Source organism: Protopterus annectens, chromosome 16.part0 (assembly GCF_019279795.1).
Source record: "Protopterus annectens isolate FY-2018-M chromosome 16.part0, PAN1.0, whole genome shotgun sequence".
NCBI lineage: Eukaryota > Metazoa > Chordata > Ceratodontiformes > Protopteridae > Protopterus > Protopterus annectens.
Genome location: NC_056750.1, coordinates 616,085,158 through 616,113,000, shown reverse-complemented (window position 1 = coordinate 616,113,000; position 27,843 = coordinate 616,085,158). Strand labels below are relative to the sequence as shown.

Sequence of the window (27,843 nt, the reverse complement as noted above, 5' to 3'; positions counted from 1 at the left end):
CATCCATCCACCGAAAATCGACCATAAAAACATTGACCTGATAAGACTGAAAACACCAGTTTTGTCATGCTGGTACACATGCACCAAGAAGATACCTCAGTATATGCAACAACCCCCCCCCCCCCAAAAAAAAAAAAATTGCAGGCCAACCACAGGAATTTCTTCAGACTAAGCAGTTTCATCTGCATGAAAGTGAGATTTTATCAGAAATCTTGTTTTGCATGAGGACAAGCCCCCTGCTGATTATAGATACTAATTTTAAGATAGTACAAAATTGGGATAAGGGCATTTTCCCAAACCTTGGGAACTGTGCAGTCTCGCGTATCTGTCAGTCATCTGTCCAGTTGACCAACTGTTGTCAGCTGCATACTAGCTCAACCAATCTAAGTACTCCCATATGTTAATATAGCTATGTCTACCTATATATACATATATATATATATTTGTGCATGTGTGTAGATAGATCTGTCTGTAAGGGTTACATTCAAAAGGTCAAACTCTCAGGTGTTCGAGCACATGAATTATTGACTGCCGTGTTTGAAAATGAACTTTTCAAATCTTGCCACTTTTAATGCGCACAAGATCATGGTACACTGGGGATTGGGGAATATGTCATTTCCCCACTGTAGTACATTTTCAGAGGTAGCATATACAATTAGTAGGGGTGGGGCAAAAAAAAAAAGATTTGATTCTAAGTGTGTTTGAATCTTTGTGATTCAAATTGTTTTACTGCTATGACATGCATTCGAAGTTTTAACTGCGGTGGTGGTGCTGCGGTAGCGTTGTCACCTCACAGTAAGATGTTGTCCTGTTCGATTCTCAGCTAGAGTGTCTTCTGTGTGGAGACATGCGTGAATGGGCGTACCTTTATCGAACGTTGTGTATCAGGGCTGGCAACTCGGCATGTAAAAATCTACTGCCAATCATTAGCGGACCGGAGTTCCGCTGTGGCGACCCCTAACCGGGAAAAGCCGAAAGACACAACAACATGCATTCGAAGTTTTGATACTTGGAATGTCTGTCATAGACTTATTATTTGAATTTGAAAACAGTAGTCCTTGTCCTGCTGGACAATATTCATGCTCAGACTGAGGTACAGACATACCAAAAATATGATAGCTAATTACAACAAAGTATTTTAGAGTAGCTATTACAATGACACCTAAGCTACCGGAACATTTAGATGTGTTTATTAAAAGTTGTGAGAAGGCCTTATACATGTTGAGTAGCAATGGTAACACACAATATGAAAGTAATTTATCAGATAATGAAAAGCAAGCACTCTATGATCTATGCAATAACAGTGATATAGTTGTACATCCTTCAGACACAGGAGGACCAGTAGTAGTTTTAGACTCTGAGTACTATAATACTGAAATGCTGTTGATGTTAGCAGATGTTCATACTTATCAAATTGTCTCTTCGGACATTGCTTATGACATGTATGAAAGTATTAACAGGACTCTGCAGGAGAGTATGAAATTGGGTTATTAATAAACATCTGCTTAATTTTTTTTTGGTTGAGAAACCCTTAATACCCCGAATACACGGGCTACCCAAAATTCATAAAAACCCCACATGTCTGAAATTCAGACTGATAGTGGCCAGAGCAGGCTCGCTTATTGAGCCAATTTCTATTTATATAGATAAACAGTTGAAAGTGCTGTTAAATGAGTGCCCTACTGTACTTAGAGATACTCAACATTTTCTTAATGTCTTACATGAAATATGTGGAAGTTCAGAGGGAAAGAAATTTGACTGGTTAGTGACTTTGGATGTTACGTCTCTTTTTAAATGTATATCAAACTCCGACGGACTAGAAATGGTGAAAGCATCCCTTATGAGACATAGAAAGCATCAGAACAGTCAAAAAGATTTTTTATGTATGTTGTTGGAAATAGTTTAGAGCATAACATCTTTCTATTCAATGACAAGTGTTACAGGCAAATGGCTGGAGTAGCAATGGGCACTAGTTGTGCTAACTCTTATGTCAACCTGGTAATGGATGAGTGGGAACACCATCATATACACTCAAAAGGGAATACACAGATCAGGATTTACAAGATGCTTTGTGGATGATCTGTTTATTGGGTGAAAGGGTAGTGAAGAAGCACTGGATGAATTATGTAAAGAATTAAACAACACTAATAATTTTCTACAATTTACTACCAAGAAGTCAAGGTTAGAAATCAACTTCTTGGATGTAGTAGCGCAACAAAGCAGTGCAGGTATTGAAACCAGGATGTATAGAAAAGAATGCTATCAACCCTCTTATTTACATAGGGATAGCATGCACCCACCCCATATTTTCTCAAATATAATAAAGGGACAAGCACTCAGATCGTCACGCCTCACTACTAGTGATGATAAATTCTTTGTTAATCTGGTAGATTTGAAGAAGGAATTCCAAAGGAAGAGGGTACACTGAAAGCCAAATAAATTCAGTATATGAACTGATTAAGGCTGAGAGGCATAGAAGAGGCAATCCATATTTCTCAACGAAATAAGTTGGTATAGATAAAGATGATGCCACAGACATAAGAATCCCCCTAGTTATGTCATACACTCAGGAAATAGGTAGTGTGAAAAGCATTATTAACAACAATTGGCACATTTTACTAGTTGATGAGCAAACTGAAAGCTGGGTAGTGCAGAAGCCTAAATTCACATATAAAAACAGGAAAATTCTTAAACAGCAACTGTGTTATCCGAGTTCTAATGTAATCACCCATGACTTGGAAAGAGGCACAAGGAAGTGTGGCAAGTGCAATTACTGCGAATATATTGATACATCTAGGTTTTTTAGGCACCCCGAAACCAGATATTTATGTGAGATCAGAGCTAAAGCCGATTGCAATAGTAAAGACTTAGATTATTTAGCCTCCTGTGTTAAGTGTTATAAATTTTATGTTGGTAAAACCAACTGCCATTTCAAAATCAAGATTAGAGTCCATCTATAGTGCACAAAAAGGGGAAAAGAATATAGTGCATTGGCTAAACATACTACATCTACGGGGAATGAACACACGTTCTTATCACAAGTACTTCATGTGCAATATGCCAGTGAAAGACTTGGTGATTTAGTAAATGACACAGAACTAACAGAACTTGAAATAGATTTTTAGGCTTAGAGCCCATAGATGGTATGGGCTGAATGATACACTATCCCTCTTACCTGTCTTAAGAAATAAGAATATTAAGAAATTAGTTTACATGGCAGAGGTTTTATGAAAACATTTTATAATTATATGTTTTAGCATGTTATTGAACTCGTATTTTATGTTAAATTGATTCATTATATGAATGAACAATGGTTTTAAATATGTATGTACCTTTAAATATTTTGGAGGGAAACTGGTTTGTGTTGATTAGGTATGGTATAAAAACTGAGTCTTTTATTAAGTGTTATGATGTGTCCGAGGAAGTAATTGTTTACGAAAGCGCTTACACAGTACATTTTTGTGGAATTGGAATAATAAACAGACCTGTGGAATCTTTAACAGTGTGCCTGTCTCCATACCTTGGGATTTTTTTCTAATTTATATCTTTGGATTTTGCTCACTTTGGTTTGGGACTTTTTTTTGCATATATATATATATATATATATATATATATATATATATATATATATATATATGTGTGTGTGTGTGTAGCTAACTATATATATATATATATATATATATATATATAGAGAGAGAGAGATAGAGAGAGTGAGAGATATAAATTTATCTGTATCTTTAGGTATCTCTCTCTCTCTCTCTATATATATATATATATATATATAGGGAGATAAATATAAATATATATCTGTTTTATATACATGTATGGTTGCGTTTGTGCATATATACAAACATGTTTGGAACATGTCAACTTAAGTCACAGCTGCTCAAACATTGCTTATATTTTCTTGATTACTGTTCTGTAGTCTGAGCTTTTATAATCTCTCTTGTTGATTGTAAATGAGAGAGATTGGTGTTATACTGCTTGTCAGTCATCACTGTTTTACTTAGGTCCAACAACCTGGAAGTGTAAGTAATGTGTGGGTGCCAAAACCCCATATTGGGCTTCAGGAGGACACAAAATTCCTTTTTTATTTCCAAAGATGTCCATAAATTCAACAGTTGAAGCACATATTTTATGAGAATGTGTGTACTAATTTCCAAGCTATTCTGAGCAAGTTGGTGCAATGTGGTGCTCTGCGAAGGGAATATACATAGTGGATCCATGTGTGTATTTGTATGCATATGCATGTTGTCTAACTGTGCATTTCCTCAGTCACACCACTGGTAGCATGAGATATACAGCTGCTAAACTCCAACCATAGTGTTGTGGTGCTGTCGCACAGTGAATATTCTGTTGATGTGAGCACTTTTTCAGTGTATCACATAGTGTTTAAGCTTACTGAGTGGCACTGACAAATATGAGAGTCAGTTCATGAGTCATGTCTGTCAGTACAATTGCCGGGATACCATCTACCCTGCTTCTGGTGCGCAGGGTAGATGTTACCTTTGAATTAGGATGCCCATTTTGTGTTTATGTTTCACATTAGTTTGTTTTTAAGGGTGATACAAACTGATGAAGAATTCTGTTTTTCATATGTGTTCTTTGTGTTTGAGTGCTGAATAGTTAAGTACTTTCACAGAGCTATATTTTTTAGTTATTTATGTAGTTACATTTTTAATTTTGTAAGGGTGTGTGTGTGTGTGTGTGTGTGTGTGTGTGCACATGCGTGTCTGTGTCCTGCTTTCAGCAATGATTTCCTGAATATCCTAGCTCTGGAGTTTTATTACAACATAAGGTCCTGACTCTGTGGTATACTCACAAGTGAAACATGCATTGAACCACAAGTTACAGTGACTTTGCCTGAGTAGGCATAATAAGCCTTAGCATTTATTATGGGAAGGAAATGCAGTTAGTACACTGTTTAAAAGTAGGTGTTTAAAACTTTGATTTTTAACCAAGGCATGCTTCCCCAGGTTCAGGTAGTAGTTCAGGTCCCAAATTTTTAGATGTGAAAGAAGGGTATGAGTGATGATTATGGTCTCATCTCCAGTGGAAGGATGGGGTACTACCACATTGAATCAGTAGCACCCCCCCCCCCTCCAGAGAAAGAAAAACGTAATAATTATGGGGGAGATTTTAAGTCCCCAATTCAGAAACCTGGAAGGAATGGTCCAGGTAACATTTTCCTATCCCCAAAAGTACGATGGTCCTTGACTCAAGACCCTGAGCTGCATGTAAACCCTGTACACTGGGAAGTGAGGTGCATTGATTTTAACATCCTCCATTTGTTTTTTACCATCATATTTTGGCAAAAAGGAAAGAAAACAGCATGTATTTAATTTTTACTTACTTATTTCAGTTGCAGTAATTGTAAAATGTGTTCTGATACAGGTCTTCTGTATTATTCTGCATTTTTTTTTTCATTTTTAACCCAAAAAGTAACTGCTTGAATTTTTACTTGGTCTGGGGCCATAACTTTTGTAGATGTGTTGCAATACGTGAGGACATTGTGATTAAACTGCAGGATCTGCATTCATATAAACTACTAATGTTGTATTTTTACTTAAAAGTACACTTACATATTATTTCTGCCTGGTCTGGTGCCATATATTTGTAGTCAGAATTACAATACCTGAGATTATTGTGATTTACTTTACTATCTGTTTGCATATAAACAACTACTAATGTATTTTTGCCTACAATACATTACTGGTGTTCTCTGCCTGGTCTGGTGCCACAGATATGTAGTCTATTTTTTCCATAGTAGGAGTCCTGTGATTTAACATAAATTCTGTGTTACTTTTAGCTGTTCATATCCTGAATTTCTTGATTAATTCTGCCAAACATGGCCTAATATAATTTCATGTTAAAATAATCCTGTGCCTATTACATCTGCTGCCATCCCTGCTTGTACTTCATATAATTTGTTACTGCTTCTCCTCCTGCCACTTTGTTACATAGCCTGTGGTCACCCCTGCTGTTTCCTCCTGTGGATCCATAGCTACTCTCTTTGCTGCCATTGTTTTGCAGTTCAGTGTAATTCTAGCCATCTGTGACCCATGACTTGTGGTTGGCTGTAGGATCTAACTACAATGCTCCACTAATTTGTTTTTAGCCTTTCTGACTGGTTTTCTACCTCAGCTTCTCTCATATAACTTGCTCTGAACTGTGTTTGCCCAGGGTCTTTGAATTAAGACTTAAAACAATGTGGTAAGCTCTCAACACCAGGGAAAGAGCTACACTAATTTGAGCATCCCCCAGCCATTCCCAATAGTGTTTTATGGTAAGGGAAAATGCATTTATTTCATTTTTATTTATTGCTGTTATTGCTACTGAAAATGTCTACTGACCCAGGTAATTACCAGCCTATAAGTCTGACCACCCTCATTTGTAAGACCATGGAAAGATTCCTCAATAAGGATATATGCAACCTCCAAACACTGGACCCGTCCCAGTATGGCTTCATCAAAGGCAGGTCATGCTAATTCAACCTAGTAAGTATCTTTAAATACACTATAACAATGGACAAAGACAAGACAGTGCATACCACCTACCTAGATCTGAACAAAGCTTTTGAAGCAATTCCTCACCCAAGCTGGGAATAAACTCCTGTGTCACTTGCTGGATTGTCAGATGACTCACAGATAGAACTCAAGAGGTCAGGAGAGGGGGAAACTACCTCCACAAAAAGGCCAGTCACCAGTGGAGTCCCACAGGGTTAGGTACTTGGACCTCTCTTGTTTAGCATCTACTTCTCTGAAGTTATTACAAACACCATGGTTCTCACTCTCTGTCTGAAAAAGTTTGATGAAGACTGCAAGTTTGGAGCCGTCATTGGATCCCCAAATGACTCAGCCATTCTGTAGGAAGGCTTGTCCTAAATAAATAACTCATGTCAGAACCATGGACTGAAACTAAATGCCAAAAAGTACATTACTGTATCCTTTGAGAAACCCACTATCCTAGGAAATTACCACTGACAATGCCCCCTGAGTCGATCCTGTAGTTCAGGATTTGGGAACATAACCTTACATTTGACCAACAAGTGTCCACATACTTCTCAACCTCTTAGCACAAGAAATATGGACAAAGTCTAAAATAATGGTGGGACAAGGGACTAAAAACAGGGACAGATTTTAAATATTGCTCTTATAAACTTAGAAAGTTGCTAGACTAACAAAATTTATGTTACCATGCATTTTCTAAAGGATATAAAGTCTGAAACTCAAATGTATGTCATTATTTAATGACTTCAGTCCTCAGCAATTTGCCAGAAAACTACACATTTTATGAGGAACCGACTAAAAATATGAGGCAAACACCTGGACATTTTCCAAAAATCAGGACAGCTGAGAGATAAAAACACCGTCTACACTGCACAGTTGATAAGCAAAGGGATAGCATCCAGCTCCAGGAATTTCACTGTCCCCTTTACTGTGTGCTCATCAGGCCGATCATTAAGTAAAATGCCCCTTTGGCATGTATCTAACCAGGCATATGCAACAACTTGAATGCCCACAGATGTTTCTTACAAAGAGAATACAAGGCCTAAATCATAAGTCCTAAATGGAACAACTCAAAGCCACTGCCGTTGTATTAGAAACATCTCAAAGCACTGTCATTATATTAAGAATCATACAGACTAGTGAAAGGGGACCTCTGTCTAGTTTATAAGGAATCCTAGACCCTATACTGAAGTACCTACTGCACATCCACAAGTCTATTGGTATCGGAAATCATCATTCTAGGGACCTACACCTCTTCTGTAACTTAGACAAAATGGTTTGGAGAGACAGGTACATCTCTCAGGGGTTACCACTACCCTGGAACAGACTCTCCCTCCATGTTAAACAAAGTTCATCCTTGTCCTTATTCAAGCATAACCTGGATCCATGGATGAGAATGAGAAAATTTACTCTTGGACTGCCTCAGTACTACTTATGGACAGAGACACCACCTAAATGTCATTACTGCAACATGGCCACTATAAACACTGAATGTTATTCCCCTAGAAAGAAATCACTATCCTATGGGAGTATATAAATACAGACTGTTGAACTAGGTATGGATAATTTTAACTAATGGTATAAATGGCTTGGCTTAAAATGGCCTGCAAGAGCAGTTAGCTATGTATACATCTGTGAACCTATGACACTGCCTCTTAAGGGGAAAAAGGGTCTTACATGAGCAATGGGCAGATTGCATTGTGTCATATCAGTGGGACTAAGAATAAGAAAGTGATTTTTTTACTCATTAACAGTTTCATTTCTATATAACTAGCAAACTCAGTTAATGCATGTGTGTGCTAAAAGGCTGTCATACACTGCAAAGCATTATTTTAGAATGTTCTATAAAGTGTCTTCATTTCATTTTTTGCTGACAGAAAAATTGGCATAAAATGTATAATGTAGTCTACAGAATATTATTTTGTCTGATATTTTTTAAAGTGAAAAACAAGTTATTACATTTATTCTGAATTTGGATCTGGAATTCTACACATGAAAACCATGCATTTTATTTTATGTCTTAAATTCAAGTGCATGTCTTGAAGGGACAAATTACAACTGTTTTCTAAATATACAGTGAAAGTAGCCAATATTTAAAGCTGTGGCTTAAACCTTATTACTCACTTGAAGACATGAGTTTATTTATGGCTTAAGCTTCATTACCCACTTGAAGGCAGGGTTTATTTTTATTATTTATTTGTTTGTTCATTTATTCTTATTTGGCTATGAAATGTGGGTCAGAGGGATCGCTTTCAGTTGTAATTTCAAATAGGATGGTAGCAAATACGTACAAGTAGTGTAGTATAGTGCTTTAGATACTATACAGTATCTAACACAATATACAGTATCAATATTCAGTGGAGTATACTATAAAAACACAGAATATGATAAAATGATGGCATGTAAAAGATAGCACTTAAATAGTTAAACTTTGCTGAGTAAATTACAAACTGATTGCAAAACTATTAAACTTTGCTGACTGAACTACGAACTGACTGTGACAGTATATTGATAATATATAGTTTAAAAATATCTTCTTTATACTGCAAATTCTAAAAAAGCAAGGCTGAGGTAATAAGTGCAGATAATTCCCTTGTCTTCTTTCATACTGAATACAGTATTATCAAAGATTAAGGCCTTAAATGAACTTTATTCTAATGAAATAAATTGCTGTTAAAATTGTGATTCCCATCAGTAAAGCAACATTTATGTTATCATAATATTAATGTGGTTGACATTAATAAATACTACTTTATGCATTATCGTCATTGTAGCAATGATACACTTTTACATTCTGCAGGGTGAAAGAATGTCATGTGCAGATTTAAGGAAACCTTCCTTTTACAAACCGATACGGATTGCTGTGTCCATGAGGTTTCTGCAGCAGCTTACTGGAATCACTCCAATACTGTTTTACTTGGAATCCATATTTGATAAGACTTCTGTGATACTGGTAAGAGGACTTGGAAATAAAGTAATATATATCTGAAGCTTTCTATTTTGTAACCACTTGTATTCAGGAGAACAATTCTGTATTTGACTGGGGATGTAAATATGCACCCAAGACTGTTGTTTTGTCTTTTAAAAACAAAAAAGCAACAAAAAAACAGATGTGGCTCGTCATAAAAACAGAAATGAAAATAAGTTGCTGTTCTGAAAATATGATGATCTAGTAATATGAAACTTATGATGTTAAGTTGTCTATCTTGCCTTCGTTCTTGCTGGTTGGGATCGGAGCCGATCCTCGGCTCCGACTCAGCCATCTTTTATAGCTCGAGAGCTGTTTACTGGCTCGAGGCTACCCCCTATCCCATGATGCCTAGCGCTAGTTACCCAGATCTCGTTTGCCGCTTCAGCTGCGAGGTGTCGTTTTTCTGGCTCAGGCTTGTATTAAGTTTATTATAGAACTTTTTTCTACAAAAAATAGTTTTTTTCCTAGGGGTTATTGTTATTGTTAATTTTATTCTTGTGGTATTAGCTAAGTGTGTAGTACTAGTTCCTTCCTCTCCTTTTTTTTAGAACTCATTTAATTTAGAGAGTTCTCCCCCTCCCCCTCCTTTCCTTTTCTGTCAGGTTAGCCATTTAAGTTAGAGGCTTTCCTTCTATCTTTTTTATAGGCCAGCCATTTGAGTTAGAGGCTTCCTATTTATATAAAAAAAAAAAATATTTAGTTAGTCTGTAGTATACTGAATTTTTTTTCTGTAGACTGTATATTATTGTTAGCTGTTGTTCTTTTTTTGGTTTCAGGATGTCTACAGAATCCAAGGTGTCTGGGTTCAGGAAGTGTGACTCATGCTGTCAGAAAATGTCTCTGACAGATGGGCACACTTCTTGCATCTATTGTTTAGGCGCTGTGCACCTGCAGGACTCTTGTTCTATCTGCCATGCATTTAGTCCAAGAGTTCTGCAGGAGCGCAAGAATAAGCTTATTCTTAGGGGTCTTTTAAAGCCCCAGGATTCACCTGCCAAGACTCAGCCTGTGAAATCCCCTAAAGTTACCAAATCATCGGCTCCAAGTTTGGAGCCGTCTTTGTTTCAAACTCCTGCCACTTTGGTTCTGGCCAGAACCAATAAGATTACCTCCCAGTCGGCTCCATCAGAAACTTCGGTGCTGTCACGGAGCCACAAGAGGCTGAGGTCCCCCTCTCTAGAATCAATTCATTTATTGCCTTGGTCTCCCCTGCTTCAGAGCAAGCGCAGTCACAGATCTTCTCACTCCTCTTGATCCTTTAGGCTCTCGGATCATGACATGGAGAGAGTGGTCAGTAGGTTGCTTAATTCGCAGGCACTTGCCAAGATGTTGTCCAGCCCTCCTCAACAGGTGTCAGCTCCATCCACTTCTATCGATGTTCCTCCTCCGACTCCATTGAGCTCGGAGCTGGAGTTCATTGGGGTTCGAGTAGTGGAACCGTTGGCTCCGATAATTCTTTCTCCTTCGGTTCTGTTGTCGGCTCCGATTCCCTTGATGGTACCGTCCGTCGAGGGATCTGGGTACCAGGGCTCCCTCATCGGCTCCAAGGGGGTGAGTGGCATCGGACCCTTGTCTGACCCCGTTCTCCCTCTCGGAGTTTTGGTGCAGTTGAGCTCGGCTCCTACATTGGCCTGGGAGCCGTCTCACTCAGTGTGGAGAAGGATTCTGATTTCCTCGGAACTGGAGCCTTCTCTGCATTGTGGCAGGGATGCCTTCAATGTCATGAGGAGTATGCTGGCCACTGAGTCAGCTCCACTATCGGCCCCATCGGCTCCATCCCCTGTAGTGCCTGTGCCAACCTCTGCTCCTCATCCAGACCCCAAGCGTGGGGAACCAGCGCTCCAGGGCACCCCATTAGGTGTTTCCTCTTCTTCAGAGGCCTCCCCTGATCATTCAGAGGAGCCCCCTCATAAAAAGAAGTGCAAGAGGAAGCACATTGACTCCCCTGAGTCTGTCACTTCTGATACAGACTTAGATGACTCGGAAGGGTCCCCAAGATCCCCCTCTGAAGATGTTTCCTTTTCAGACATCCTTGAAATGCTTAAGCAGAGGGGGAACTGAAATCCCCTAGCCCCTACCGAGGATGAGTCTGTATTCCTGGATGCATTCGGTTCCTGACCTTCCACTTCCTGGGTTTCTCCGCCTTTCGATGCATTTATATCAGTGGTGGCTCGAAAGGCTTGGTCAGCCCCGGATACAGTGGAACCAACCCCGAGGAGACCTAGGAAGTTTATCACTGCACCCCATGATAAGCATTTCCTTACCAAAGGTGTTCCTGTGGATGCCATGGTGGTAGCAGCAGCCACAAAAAAGGAGTTAGTGGAAACCTCTTCATCTGTCCTTCCTCCTAACAAGGAGTCTAGGACTATGGACAGATATGGGAAGCAAATGTTTGCTTCAGCGACCTTTTCTATGAGGTCACTGAACTACTTATGCCATTTTACCCGGCTTCAGAGGGATCTCCTTAAAGAGCTTGGAGATACCCTTCAAGATCCATCAGCTGAGGGGGCTCAAGCTAAAGTGGCTTTCCAGCTGGCGATTCTTAATTCAGTAGTCAACTCCTCCATGAGGCTCATTTCCTATGCAGCCGATGGTATGAGTAGAGCCACAGGTACGGGCGTGGCCCTTAGGAGACATGCATGGATGCAGCTGTGTAACTTTGTGGAACCCTTTAGAGCGTCATTCACCAACACCCCCTTTGATGGTTCCTTTCTTTTTGGACCACAGGTGAAAGACACTTTGACTAGGTGTGAGCAAGAAGGCAAGACTCTCTCTGCTGTGGGAGTCTGTTTTTCCACTCCTTCCAGACCATACCCGAAGGGTCAGAAGAGTGGTAAAATGTGGTTCTGAAAATCCCGGGGAGCCTCGCCTGACACACGTAGTGATTTTTCCTCCAGGGGCAGAGGGGGAAATAACAACAATAGACACCGCCCTCCTGGCAGAAGGGGTCCACAGAAGCAGGGCAAAAGAGAATCCTTCTCTGAGAAGCCCTTTCAGCATCCCTGAAGGGTTGCCCGGCTGCCCGCCTCTGGAGGCAGTTGGGGGAAGACTTTCACTGTACCCAAAAGCCTGGCAAAATTTAACGAAAGACAAATGGGCATGGTCAATTATATCCAGAGGTTACAAAATTCCCTTCTCTCAATCCCCCCTACTGTTGAGCAAATCCCTTCCAGATGTTCCACCCAATCTGAGGGACCAAGCAGTTATAGAAGTTTCAAGACTGCTAGAAAAAAGAGTCATCCAGGAAGTCCCAGCAGACCAACATGGATCCGGAACTTACTCAAGGTTCTTTTTGGTACCAAAAAAGACAGGGGACTGGAGACCGATTCTGGATCTCAGAAGACTAAACAAGTCTGTTCAAAGAACAAAGTTTCAGATGGTCACGCTACAGTCCATTCTACCCTTTCTGGGTCAGGACAATTGGATGTGCTCCATAGATCTTCAGGATGCGTACTACCACATCAAAATGGACAGGTGCTCCAGGAGATTCCTTCACTTCTGGCTGGGAGCCAGTCATTACCAGTTCAGAGCTCTGCCCTTTGGTTTCACCACAGCCCCCAGTGTATTTACTAAATGTATGGCAGTGGTCACGGCTCACCGGAGACATCGAGGATTTCAGGTGTTTCCATATCTAGACGACTGGCTCCTCACTGCTACTACCAGGCATCAACTCCTGCAAGCCAGGGACTACACAATCACAATCTGCTCCCAGTTAGGCATCACAATAAACTTTGAAAAATCTGCCTTGTTTCCCTGTCAATCTATCACCTATATAGGAGCAGACTTAGACACAAGGAACATGTCCACAAGGCTACCACCAGACAGGTTGTCTCCAATTCGCTAGCAAGTACAAATTCTAATGCAGAACAAAAGGATCCAAGTCAGGTTCATCCTTCAAACTCTGGGTTCCATGGCAGCAGCAATTCTTCTAATCCCTCTGGCCCACTTTCACATGAGAATCCTTCAGTGGCTTCTATTCACACAGTGGTCTTTCCAACAGCTGCCCATGTCTCATATGATTATGATTACAGAAACATGCAAAAGGCACCTTTCCTGGTGGATGGTCTCCCCACTAGTGTCTCAGGGCAGACCCTTCATTCAGCCCCCTCCAGTTGCCACAGTGACCACAGATGCCTCCCTGATAGGGTGGGGGGCATTATCAGGGCAGGACAGTCCAAGGCATTTGGCAGCCTCACAAGTACCATCTGCATATAAACGTCCTAGAAATGAGAGCCATGCTCCTACCATTGCAAGTTCTTCAGGACTCTCTCCCTTCAGGGACCATTGCAATTCAAACGGACAACATGTCAGTGGTATGGTACATCAACAGGCAGGGCAGAACCAGGTCCTGTCCCCTATGTTGAGAAGCACTCAGACTCTGGCAGTAGGCGATTTCCTCCCAACAATTTCTGATTGCGACGCACATCCCTGGGAGGTCCAACATCATAGCGGACAGGCTCACCAGAGCTGTTCTTATGCCTCATGAGTAGTCTCTGAATCAGGTAGTTGCAGATCTGATCTTCAGCAAATGGGGACAGCCTTGCTGCGATCTTTTTGCCACCCCCTTCAACAGCAAATGCAGCAACTACTTCTCCCTTCTTCCGCTTCCAGGTCACTCTCCCAGAGACGCTCTAGTCCACAATTGGCCTCAGGGACTTCTTTATGCCTTCCCTCTGTTTCCCCTGATACTAAAGCTCATACAGAAAGCTTTATCGTTGGGTTGCAAAATGATCCTCATTGCCCCCTACTGGCCTCAACAGATATGGTTTCCGTTCCTGCATCATTACCTTCTCGAGCAGCCCTGGACTCTGGATCCAAATCCAGACCTACTGATTCATCAGTCAGGTGGGTTGCATAAATCCCTCCAAACACTCCAGCTCACAGCTTGGTTGCTCCACTTCCAACCCAAGCCAGGCTTCCCAGCATTTCCCCAGCCGTGCGTGAGATTATTGTGTCCTCTCACAAGTCCACGACTCGAAAAACTTAATGCTAGTAAATGGAAATGTTTTTCTTGTTGGGCAGAGGCTAGGAACATAGATCCCTTTTCAGCCCCAGTCCACGAAATTTTGGAGTTCCTAGCACAACTCTTTCGTTCTGGGTCTGCTTCTGCTACAATCAGGGTTCAATTGGTGGCTATTTCTAACTTTCATGTTGGGTTGTCTAATTCAAACATTATGTCTCATAAGCTCTGTAAAGCCTTTCTAAGAGGGACTACTCTCATTAGACCTCCAGTGAGAGATCCCCCTCCTCCTTGGGACCTTAATTTGGTACTAACCTCCCTAATTATGCCCCCCTTTGAACCTGCAGTGTCCTGCTCAATTAAATTTCTATCTTGGAAAACACACTTTCTGGTAGCTATTATATTAGCCAGATGCATCTCTGAACTTCAGACACTATGTGTTCGTCCTCCATACTTGGTTTTTCATAAGGACAGGGTTTCTCTGAGGACTAATCCATCTTTCCTTCCGAAAGTCTGCTCAGAAAATAATTTAAACCAATCTATAGATCTTCCTGTGTTTTTCCCCTAACCACACCAACAAGGCAGAATACAAATTACACCGACTGAACGTTCACAGACAACTGCATTTTTACAGATACAAGGAAGTTGGACCAACTATTCCTTTCCTATGCACAAGGCAAACAAGGTCTCCCAGTTTCCATAGTGACCTTATCCAGGTGGTTGTCTCACATTATTACCTTTATTTACCAATTGAGAAACAAAGAGTTGCCTATCAAACCAAAAGTTCATTCTACTAGGGCTTTGGCCACCTCTGTAGCCTTCCAATCTAGGTTGCCCATGGATTCTATTTGTGCAGCTGCCACATGGGCAAATACTCATACTTTTATTTCTCATTACAAGCTAGATATGGTCTCCAGGAGCAGAGCCGACTTTGGTTCCACTGTTCTGAAGAGTCTGTTCCAATGAGCCGCCCAGGATTGTAGGTGCTAGGGACGCTGTCCCAACCAGCAAGAATGAAGGTGAGATAGACAACTTAACATGAAGAAGTTATGTACCTACCATAATGTTCCATGTTAGTTGTCTTCATCGCGCCTTCCTTCTTGCGCCCCACCCTCCGTCCCCCTCTTCTATTGGATCGAGAGGAGTTTTGGTTTCATTGGCTGAGTGTTCTCTGGTTTGTTTCCTCTACTGACTTAGAGAGCATGATAGGTAGGCTGAACCTGTTTCTTGGGCAGGTTGGTTCTCTGGCTAAGTCTGGAGTTAGCTATTACAAATGAGATCTGGGTAGCTAGCGCTAGCATCATGGGATAAGGGGTAGCCCCGAGCCAGTAAACAGCTCTCGAGCTATAGAAGATGGCCGAGTCAGAGCCGAGGATCGGCTTCGATCTCAACCAGCAAAAAGGAAGGTCGAGATGAAGACAACTAACATGGAACGTTATAGTAGGTACATAACTTCTTTTTTCATCAGCCTGATTAACATTTTTATGGAGGGAGAAATCAATGTGTGGCTTTTTCCAGCATTAAACTTTATGCATTGCTTATACAGTAGTAATTATTACTTTTTTAATATCACATAGGATTTTTCACCTAGAAATAACATAGTATGAACTCTGCTGTATGAAAAAGAGATGAAAACAAGCAGACTGAAACACGGAAAACAGACGTAGCTCTACTAAATATATACCACTCAATGTGTAAGGCTGTGATTAAGCCACGAATAGACATTTTATAGAATGACTGCCTTACAGTAAACCAAAAATGACTGATGGGCTCAACAAGAACATTATTAATTCTTTAATGCTCTGCCTTAAGTGCAATTATGCAGACTATCAGAAATTCTAGAAAAATGCATACACACTCAAAAATAATGGAGAACTAGTTTCTTCTACCTTACCAGACGTGTCCAAGGCATTCAATACAGTTTCCCACCATAGGCTCCTCGATGAACTTGTTTCCCTAAACTTAAGCCATACAGCCCTCTCCTGGTTTCACAACTACCTATCTGAGCTATCAGATGGCAAGGAAATCTAGCCTCCTTGTTACATGTCACAGCAGGTGTCCCACAAGGTTCAGTTCTAGGGCCATTCCTTTTTACTATTTTCACCAACAAAGTCTACACCACTACTAATGTAACAACTATTATTGAATATGCTGATGACTCCATACTTATCTGTGCTGCTGACTGAGTTCCACAGCTCCAAACACTAACCCAACAATCCTTCTCAGCCATTGAATCATGGCTCTCCAATTATCAACTTATTCTCCAGCCAAATAAAACTAAATTATGCTCATTACCAACAACAAACCACCTGATCTTTCACCCTCCTTTCTCATCCTTTCTGCAAACAGTACCAAAACTGAACCTGTCTCCCACATTAAACTGCTTGGTGTCACCATAGACAATGGCTTGAGATTTGATGAACACTTAGCACTAGTCATCAAAAAGACCAGTATAAAGCTTGGCTCCCTCTACAGCTTCAAACCTTATCTCACTAGCTCCACCAGACAAACTATTGCCAGGACCCATCTACTACCTACCCTACTGTATGCCTTACCCATCTTCACCATACTTAAGAAATCAGACCAAGCTAAACTCGACACCTGCTATAACAAAATTGCCATATTTGCCACAAACTCATCATACAGATTCCACCACTGTGCTGTCCTTCACCAACGAAACTGGCAAGAACTACCTAATCTCCTATCCTTCAATCAACTAATGACTGCCTATACCATAATATACCAACCGGATAAGTGCCCTGCTCTTCAAAATATCCTAGAAGCCTATTCCAGTAATAGAACCCTAAGATCTTCTGATAAGCTCTTACTAAAAGTCACAAAATCTAACAACGCTTTTTGAGATTCTCTTTACTCCAATCATACATCCCTTAACATATCAGTAACATCACCAACCCATCCAAGTTTAAACAACTTCTCAAGGCACATTTAACTGGCAACTGGCTTGGCACATGCACAGCCCCAGGCTAATAGTCTTTAATCCTACAGGCTTTTTTCCTCTTTTCCTCATTTTCTAACTCTCACACTTCCTGTAAACCTCTTTTAATTACGTCAGTCAACTACCCATTTCACCTCTTTAGCCTCTCCTATTGCTCCATTCTAGCATCTATCTTCTACTCATTGTCCACTGATGAAATGCCTTTACACTCATTCATTGTGGATGAATATTCATGTATATAGTTTTGTATACAGTTTTTCTGTGCTTCTATAGGCATGATTGTTTACTTTGTAACTAATGTATAACTACACTGTATCTTATCTGTATTTGTTAAATTGTCTTCTGGAGATTTTCTCCCTGGGCCTCCACTGAAAACAGGCAACTAACCCAGGCCGACCACCCCAGTTCACAAATATGAAATAAATAAATACATAAATAATTAAATAACTATAAACAAAAAATAAGCAAAATTTATTCCAGAACTGTAAATATTGCAATTCCTCACTAAACATATAGCATTTTGCTGATCATTTAGTAAGTGTGCTCTACTGTACTACTTTGTATAACATATATATAATCAGTGTGCTTCCTTGCATGTGTGTACATATATACATATACATATATATATATATATATATATATATATATATATATATATATATATATATATATATATATATGGGTCTAGGACACATGCTCGACTAGCATGTGTCCAAATCACAAAACATTGAACACACATACACGAAAGCACTTAACAGTGAAAAGCACTTCCGTGTATGTGTAGTTCAAAAAAAAAATCTATGTTTCTGCAGGGGGGCTTCACCCCCCTTTACCCCCCCCCGCACACCCCTACTTTAATATTAATATATTAATGTTTAGTCCTTAATGTCAAGAAACAATGTTGACATGCTTCTTCTGAACATGCTGTCATGTTATTCCTTGCACCTTGCAAATTTTAAAACAGTGTTCGATCATTATTTTATTCTAACTCTGGCATCACACAATCCTCAGGGGGAAAGGGCATATTTCTTAGCCATGGGAATTGTGGCACTTGCATATCTGTTAACCAGCTGCTTTACTGACAGAGGTCAATTTAGACTTTAATCTTTGGAGAACATCGACATTTGTGCTGTAACGGAGACCTGGTTTAAAGCAGCAGAAAGCATCCCTGCGCTACCAGGCTATAACTCATTCCACACCTTTCAGCCCCGAAACATGGACTGAAGCTTCAAAGGCAGTGGTGTCTCCATATTCATAAAGGATATGCACACCTCCATACTAGTAACCCAGCATAACGCATCTGAGATACTTCAGGTACAACTAACATTGGGTAAGACGGCGATCCAGGTCATAACCTGCTATACGTCCCCAACGATGTCCCTAGACTCTCACTCCATGTTCCTAAGCACCCTGGAATGTATCAAGGTCCAACCCAACACTCTCATACGAGGAGACTTCAACTACAACCTCCATCAACTGGGAAAACAACTCAAGCACCAATACACTGGCCAAACGCTTCCTGTAATTCATCAAGTCTAGTGCCCTGGACCAGCTCATTCTGACCCCCACTAGAGGAATCAACATCCTTGACCTGGTTATTACTGACATGGGTGTCTGTTGCTCTACACCAATAGTCTGTCCCTCCCTGGTCAGATCCGACCATAAACTAATCACCATGGGAATCCACATCTCACCCCCCCCCCCTCCTGCAAAGGTAACCACCTTGAAAAACTTCTCCAAAGCTGAATTTGGACTCCTAAAAACAAAGGTGGATAATTTCACAACACCCATGCTAATGGAAAATAGCTGCATGACTGCCAAATCATACACCAATGCACTGTATGAACATGTACAGCATGGAACTAGCCATACCCAACAGAACCAAGACACTCTCCTCCAAAAAAAGGAAGCCAATCTGGTGGTCCCCTGCCATTAATAAACTCTACAACAGAAGGAAGAAACTGCTGCAGAAAAAGGTGAAGTCCCAAGACTGGAAAAAACTCCCTTATTAGCCTCAACAAAAAGTTGAGATCCCTCATCAAATCCTCTAAAGCCAGCTATGAAGGCATAATTGTGGCAGACACTAAAAACACTCACAAAGCCTTCTATAGTTATATCAAGAACCTCCACAGCAATACCCAGATTTGCTCTGAGTTACTTGCACAATGGTACCTCCTACACTGAGCCAACAGATATTGCCAACATATTGGCCAACAGATTCAGTGCCAGCTTTACCCCTCTCTCTCCCCCAAAGGACCAGTCACAATACTGGAAGAATTCCAGGCACCCAGCATTACTGCAGCACAGGTTAAAGCTGCATTGTCCAAGGCCAAGAATACAGCACACAATCCTCAGGGGAAAGGGCATATTTCTCAGCCATGGGAATTGTGGCACTTGCATATCTGTTAACCAGCTGCTTTACTGACAGAGGTCAAAGCGAACTGACACTACATCTGTGTGCCCTGTTCATTCACAGCCTCACCTCAGGCTTTGTCCCTACCGAATGGCGCACTGCTACTGTCATCCCTCTCCATAAAGGGGGAGTGACTACAAACCCTGGGAATTATCGCCCCATTAGCCTGATGAGTCTGATATGTAAAGCTATGGAGCGCATCATCATGGACCTGATTAACAAAGTTATAGGAAAGCTCCAAACCCTGTACCCCACACAGTTTGGCTTTGTGAAAGGGAGATCATGCCTGCTTAACCTGGTTGACTTCTTTGAGTCAGTCACCAGGGCTGTGGATGAAAGTAAGGCAGTAAATTTAGCCTACCTTGACCTGGCCAAGGCCTTTGATATCATTCCTCACTCGGGAATTATTGATAAACTCACCAAACTAGGCATCAACCGCTATATCACTAGGTGGGTTGAAAATTGGCTCACAGATAGAACACACAGTGTGAAAGTAGCAAACTCCAAGTTAGACTGCCAACCAGTCATGAGTGGAGTCCCACAGGGATTGGTCCTGGGCCCTCTCCTGTTCGGCATCTACTTCTCAGAAGTCCAGGCCAACACAAAGGGATTCTGGCTGACCAAGTTTGCAGATGGCTGCAAGCTGGGAGCCATTATTAACTCACCAAGTGATGCAGACATCCTACAGAAAGGCCTCACTGAAACCAATTACTGGTGTTGAAACCATGGCCTTAAGCTTAACACCAAAAAATGGCATCATCATCCCCTTTGTTAAAATCTCAGTTCCCACTGATTACCACATTGATGGAAGCCCACTTAACACTGAAGGTGTTAAAAGAGATCTGGGGACGCAGGTTGACAACAACCTCTCCTTCAACCACCACATTGCCACTGTGGGCAGAAAGTCCTTCTATGTGGCACATCTCATTACCAAGGGTTTTGCATCCAGGAAGAAAGAGGTCATCATCACTCTCTACTCTTCCCTCATTAGACCAATCAGTGAGTACAATGCCCCATTTGGCATGTACCTCACTAGACACCTGCAACAGCTGGAGATGTCACAGAAGTACCTCACAAAGAGGATCCTAGGCCTTAAACACATGTCCTTCATGGATAGACTCAAAAGACTCCAGCTATTCTCTGTCTCATATCGCCTACTTAGAGGCGATCTCTGCTTGACTTAAAAAGCCACATCTGGCCCAGCTCTGTTAGAAATGCTACATCTACAGAAATCTCAATCCCTCCACACCACATGCTCCAGAGACCTCAACCTCATTACCACGATCAGCAAAACATGCTGGAGGGACAGGTTCCTCACCCAGAGACTGCCCATGCTCTGGAATAGACTTCCCATACATGTCAAGCAGACCACCTCGCTTGTCCTTCTTCAAGAGAAATCTTGATGAGTGGATGGGTAATAGAAAGTTCACCGCGGGGATCACTGTAGTGGCTCTACTTGATAGAGGAACTGGGAACTAACGTCGGGCGGCACAATGCCAGAGCACATCTATGGGCTAGGCTTGTAAAGGCTCCAGGCTCATTAGCCTAGTACATACCTATGAACCTACAGAACCCATATATGTGTGTGTGTGTGTGTGTGTGTGTGTGTGTGTGTGTGTGTGTGTGTGTGTGTGTGTGTGTGTGTGTATGCATGTATATAGGTGTCATTGAGGTAGTTGAGTGGTGTGGTCATCACTTCACACTGAAAAAAAGTCAACTCAATTGAGCAAAAATCAGCTAATCGAATTTTGTTGGCTTTCTTTTGGTGCGAGACTGCAAACAGTGGGGATCAGGGAGGGATCAGGGAGTTTGCTGTTTCCATGCTGTAGAATTATCTTAGGGATGGCATACAAAATTAGCAGGGGGTGTTGGGGCTAAAGGAAGGCTTGCCCCCTGCAAAATGAAACTATTTTTTTTTTTTTACGATTAACCATTTTTTTGTTGCTCATTTGTATGTTGATTATATGAGTGTATGACTAAGTGTCTTTTTTGTATGTGTGTGTGTGTGTGTGTGTGTGTGTGTGTGTGTGTGTGTGTGTGTGTGTGTGTGTGTGTGTGTGTCTAAGCTAGAAGAAAACACAGGCAAGTTAAAGTTTTCAATAATACGTTAAACCACCTGTAGTGGAGGCCCATTACATATATGTGAGTCACCCCTTAATAGGATACCAGTGCTCAAGCTACACATCTTCTGAATGTCAATAACCTTCTTATGTTTTTAAGTCGTTATTGGTACATTCAGCCTGATAAAGCCAAACTCTACTAGTTATAGGCACCCCATGTTTTGCCTCTTTTTTTTTCTGAGCTTTCCAGTACAGCAAAAGTGAATTGTTTTGCCATACTTTGGAAACACAGAGCTTATGACCAAGCCTGAAGTCCATACAAATTAGGATGCTTGCAAAATACCCCAAATAACATCTTAAAGAAATAGTACAGATGCCAAAAAGATAAACCTTTCAATAAAATCTACAAGAAAGACCCAGCCAAGCTACAGTCTTCACTGTATAATACCTTAACTCATAACATCAAAGTGACGCCTCCAGGTGCATATGCAATTAACTCCTACTGATGCCTCTAGGTGTCAAATATTGCTTGTTTGTATTTGCAACAATAATTCCAAAACCATGCTATGTACAAGGTTTTAAAATATTTCATCTTAAATCTTACACAATAGCAAACTCAACTGTATTAATATTTGACGACCACTGTCTAGTGCAGGTAAATAGATATTAGCTGTTGTTTTTATGATATTCATTTTTATATATATAATTTTCACATTTTTCTAAATATCTCAACAACCAATAACAGACAGAATTGCTTAGCCTTATATGAAAGCTCCCAATTAAATGAATAAAATGCTGCTGACAGTATGTGTGTAACTTAAGTGGTTGCTGAGAGTTTGTAAGTTGTTTACAAAATATTGCAAATGTTAACAGTTACTAGTGTTTACTGTGACTTATAAAATTAGTTTAAGACCTAGAACCTAAAGAATACTACCACTATAAAAGTAGTTTGTGCTGAAGAGTTTGCCATTTATAATTCTTTCATAACTCGATTGTTTCAGACATATGGACATTTGTTTGAAATATGAGGGCATGATTTGATTCTATCCAAAGGCTTAAGCTCCACCCATTGGAAGTTACAGTGCAAACTTCCAGATTTCTATTGGAGTGAATGAGTTAAACCTCCTGTAGTACAAGCCCATGGGATATAAGCAAATCACCCTTAAAGGACATATAAATCTTTCGGCTACACGGCTTTTGAATGCCAAACTCCACTGGCTATAGACATTCCATGTTTTGCCGTTTTTCTGAGCTAGTCATGACAGCATAACTGGATTGTTTAGCCATTCCTTGGAAACAGAGAATTTCTAACCAAGCCTGATGACTTTAAACATTAACACAACAGCAAAATATCACAAATAACATCCAAAGCAAATGATTAAAAAGTCACAAAGAGAAACCATTCAGTAAAAACAAGAAAGATCCAGACGATCTAGAGTCTTCACTGAAAGTAGGATGTGGGCGTAAAATTTTTTGTAATCTATCTATGCCATACTTAGATTCTTCCCCTTTTTACAACTCTGCATTATAGCGTACGAAAGACATGCATGAATGGGCGTGCCTTCGTTGAAGGCTGGGCGTCGGGCTGGCAACTCGACACCGTAAAAATCTGCTGCAAATCATTAGCGGACTGGAGTTCTGCTGCGGCGACCCCTAACCGGGAAAAGCCGAAAAAAGAAGAACAACATTATGGCTTTGTTTAGCAATAAATAATTCATTGTTCCATATGACTTTCTTTTATTACATCTTTGTTCTATTAAAAAAAACACTCAGGAAACAGCCCCAGTACTAAATAGACACACCGTCAAGATGAAAAAACAGTATGGTAGCAGTAAACAGTAGTCTAACCACGTTCAATATGCAGCAAGTTAAAAAACAGTTCGAAAAAGTCACTCACAATGTCTCCAAAGTATAAAAAGGTGTTTAATCCATAGAACAAAAAGAGTAAGCGCTTTCGCGTAGGGTTACCTACGCTTCCTCAGACATAAAAACTTATAAAAACTCTCCATCTTTTAAATCCAACAGAGCGGGAAAATTACACCAATTAATAAAACAATCATTCAATCAGTCAAGTCATCTGCTATTCAAATCTCAAAATATCGGCAACTGTTGCTAGCACTGTGTAAACAACATCCTAAATATAAACATAACTCGTTCATGACATGTGATGAATATAAATCTATTGCATAAAGCATGTACATAATCATCGCACTGCTAAAGCTTCTAAAAAGGCATACAACCAAGAGAGTCATTGGTTCACAAGTTCCATCAAAACAAACATTAAAATACATATAGATAACCCATATGAAAAGCGTCAGCAACCAGGTTCTGACAGTGACATTTCAAAATACATCTGTTTATAGTTCATGTAACTTGCATTCAAGATGATTTAAAATACACTCTGTACCAATACTTAACTATAAAACAGTTTATATGTAGTAGGGGAATGGTCCCTTGTATGATGAAATCGCTAGTTATGTTATAGTTAAAATATGCCTGCATTCAGCAGAAATAATCGTTACGAACAACCAAGGTGTTCGAAATTGTCGTAACTAGCATACAGTCATAAGGCGTATGATCGTAATAACTATTATTTATTAACACTTACTGTGTCCTGATCCTACTCGTAAGATACATCTTTCAGAGGAAATAGGATATTGAACTCCTTACTGAACTCAGAATAGAAATAAATCCTTGCCGTTAGTGATCCTTCACCCAGGATCACGTCAGTCCGCAGAATAGCGTGCATGCTATAGTTAGTTTAATTAAAGTGATACACCCAGTATAGTGATGCTACTCGAGGATCCTCATTTAATCTATATGGGGCTTCAAATAATTCCTAGGGGTAAGGTGAAATATAAAGGAGGTTAGCCGATCACAAAATCCATTCCCATCACATCAAATGTATTCGAAGGGTGTACGCCATGCCTGCCCGCAAAAAGCGTGCACACCCAAGCCAACTAGCTGAGCATTAAAAAATTAATCAAATTACTGACTCTATTTATTTATTTATGTATCTGAACAGGGTATGTATTAAATGCAGCATATAATATTAAATAAACTGATAGTTCATATATAAAATGTAAAATTTAGAATATATTAATGCACAGGGCATAGACGGGTAACACTTATAACAAAACTAAGTGTATAACTAAAGCCCTTAGTGCATAAATACATATGAACGGCTATAATTGAAGAGCCATATAATAAATGCCTTGTATATATGGGCATCTGCATCAACAATGAGGCCAATGATACTGATAAAATATGTGAGGTAGACTGTAAACAGTGTTCTTATGTGACATCTGACATATATGCAAGCGAAGTCCATATAAGTACTGAAGTATAAATGTAAATGTGTAAATGAACTTAAATATATTAGATACTATACCTACAAAGCCATTGGTTCTTATTGGTGAAATATGAAAACATGTATCAGCTATGGAAACAAAAAACTAATGTATATCCATATCATAACGAATCTCAAACTCTCATATATATATAATGGATAGCAAAAACCTAATAACCATTTTAAAAAACAAGGCATTACAAACATTACTATGTTGAGATGTAATTATATGCTGACACAACTCAACTGATGTCTATATGTTAATGGAACTTCATTAGACTTAGCCATTTTCATGTAAAGATATTGGTCATACAAAAAATGTCAATTCAAAGTGCTAAATGGTACATAAACTGTTATATTTCAACCACTACTTATCTGACATAAAAGGAAACATATCCAGATCTGATTTGATTACTAATCCTGGGGACTGATAGAGCAGCAGAGAAGAGGAACATGACTATCCAGAGGGGAAGGGTCATGGTTATAAAAGGCAGATTTCTTGTTAAGCTCTAGTGGAGGCCAGGATTTGTAGTAGATGCTAGGCTGGGTATCTGAGATGGTCAACAGTACAATATCACCATGTTTGGGGATGAGGCTGGGAAAAGAAAGTCTGGCATGCTTTAAGCATATGAAATTCTGCCAACTGCTTCTACCAAATACTCTTACTCCTCCCCAATCATTAGCAGTCAAGGAGATCCCAATCCTTGGGGTAATACTAGGAGCATTAATTTAGGAGCATAGGAGCAGCATTGAGTAGCTGATGGTCAGTCTGAGGCACACCAGGAACCTAAAAGTAAAGGTCAAACAAAAATTCTTATCCAGTTTTTTGATCTGTTTGACTCATCCTTTGTGAATTAACAATCCTGTCATACTTTCATTCCTGCACACTCTCAAATCCATCACAGATCCAAGGACACTTTGTACATAGCTGGTAAAATACACAAAAGTTTAATAAAATAACAATCTGTGAATTAGTATAGCAAAAGATTTAATGCTTTCATCCACCATAAACGTGGACTTCATTATTGATGGATACAAAAAATTCCTTTTGATACAGAGGAGCGCCTTAAGGAATTTATTGTATACATCAATAATGTGACTACATTACTTAAATTTACTCATAAATATTCTCACAGGGAGATAGAGTTTCTAGATGTCAAGGTTAGTAGAGATGCATTTCATTTAGTATCTACTACTTTGTATAAGAAACCCATCAAGAAGAATACTGTACTTCATAACAGCAGTATGCACCCTAAACATATTAGAGCAAATGTCCTGAAAGGACAAATTTATTGTGTTATGCATTTGCATAATGATGATATTGCTTTGCAATCAGCACTATCTGTGCTAAAACAAGAGTTTATGTCAAGAGGGTATAGAGAGCACGATATAGACACACAACTGGAACTAGCATGGAGAGAGAGAAGTGGTAGATGTAAACCATATTATAATACGCAAGTTGGAGTATGTAGTAGTGATAACATCTATACAGGCCCTAATAATACTACTGAGATGGATGCACTTAGAATGCCACTCACATATGCTAGTAATATTAATATAGTGTGCGATATTATTAAGAATAACTGGAACGTTCTTTCTAATGTTAAAGAATTAAATGGAGTTATAGGACATGAACCTAGATTCACCTTTAGGAACAACAGGTCCTTGAAAAGTCAGCTCTGCTACATGATTGACAATGTACAACAGTATAATCAATCCGACAGGTTAGGTACATACTGTTGTAGGAGTTGTACAGCCTGTCAATATATACATGTGGGAGGCCGCTTTTTACATCCACACAAGGGGTTCACCTTTGAGTCTAATTTTTATGCTGATTGTCAAAAGAAGAACGTGGTTTACTTTAGTTATTGCACAATCTGCTATGCTTTTTACATAGGAAAGACCAGTTGTCCTTTGAAAGACAGAATACTGGAGCATATAAGGGATGTCAGGAATGCTAAGGAAAGCAGTGCACTTGCAATGCACATCAAAGAAGACGGTCACTCACTTGATTTTAAGTTTTTTGTTCTTAAAATAGTCCCTGTTAATAAAAGAGGAGGTAATTTGAATAGTCGTACAGAAGGTGTTGAGCAGGAATGGATACTCAAATTCCAGGCGGATGTACCACCTGGACATAGTATCCTTAAAACCTTTTTTAAGAGCAAGATCACTGAAACATTAATATTTGTATGTAATGTGTATATATAATACATACCTTTTAGTAATATTTACTGTGCTTAGCCTCTCTCTATATATTTTTATACTTTTTATATGTACTGCATTGTTTGAACACACAGATTATATACTTATGTATTTTATGAATATATTTGTGTATATATATAATTTTAGTACATGGCTTTATGAAGGTATTATTAGAGTTTTAAATAGTTAAGGTATTTGTATAGTTGTTGACTATTTTATTTTATAACATTAGCGCCTTGGTGTGCTAACACTTTAATTTGTACTCCACATGCTTTTATGTCTTGTTTTTATTGGTTGCTATGTGATCTATGAGTCTATTTAAAATGTTTTGTTAAACCTGTTTAATGTTAGTCTGATGAAGCAGGAGTTTTCTGCGAAAGCGCTTACTTTCTCTGTGTTCTATTATATTAAACGTACTTTTGC

The 27,843-nt window shown here is 39.8% G+C and overlaps 1 protein-coding gene across 1 annotated transcript in view; it reads left to right on the top strand.

Annotated features, from left to right (window-relative positions):
* The window catches only part of LOC122790382 (solute carrier family 2, facilitated glucose transporter member 6-like), a 338,986-nt gene that overhangs the window by 233,971 nt on the left and 77,172 nt on the right, over nt 1–27,843 (top strand). The window contains exon 6 of the mRNA XM_044057896.1: nt 9,310–9,462. Within this exon, the coding sequence (XP_043913831.1) occupies nt 9,310–9,462 (153 nt within the window). The remainder of the gene's footprint in view (nt 1–9,309; nt 9,463–27,843) is intronic.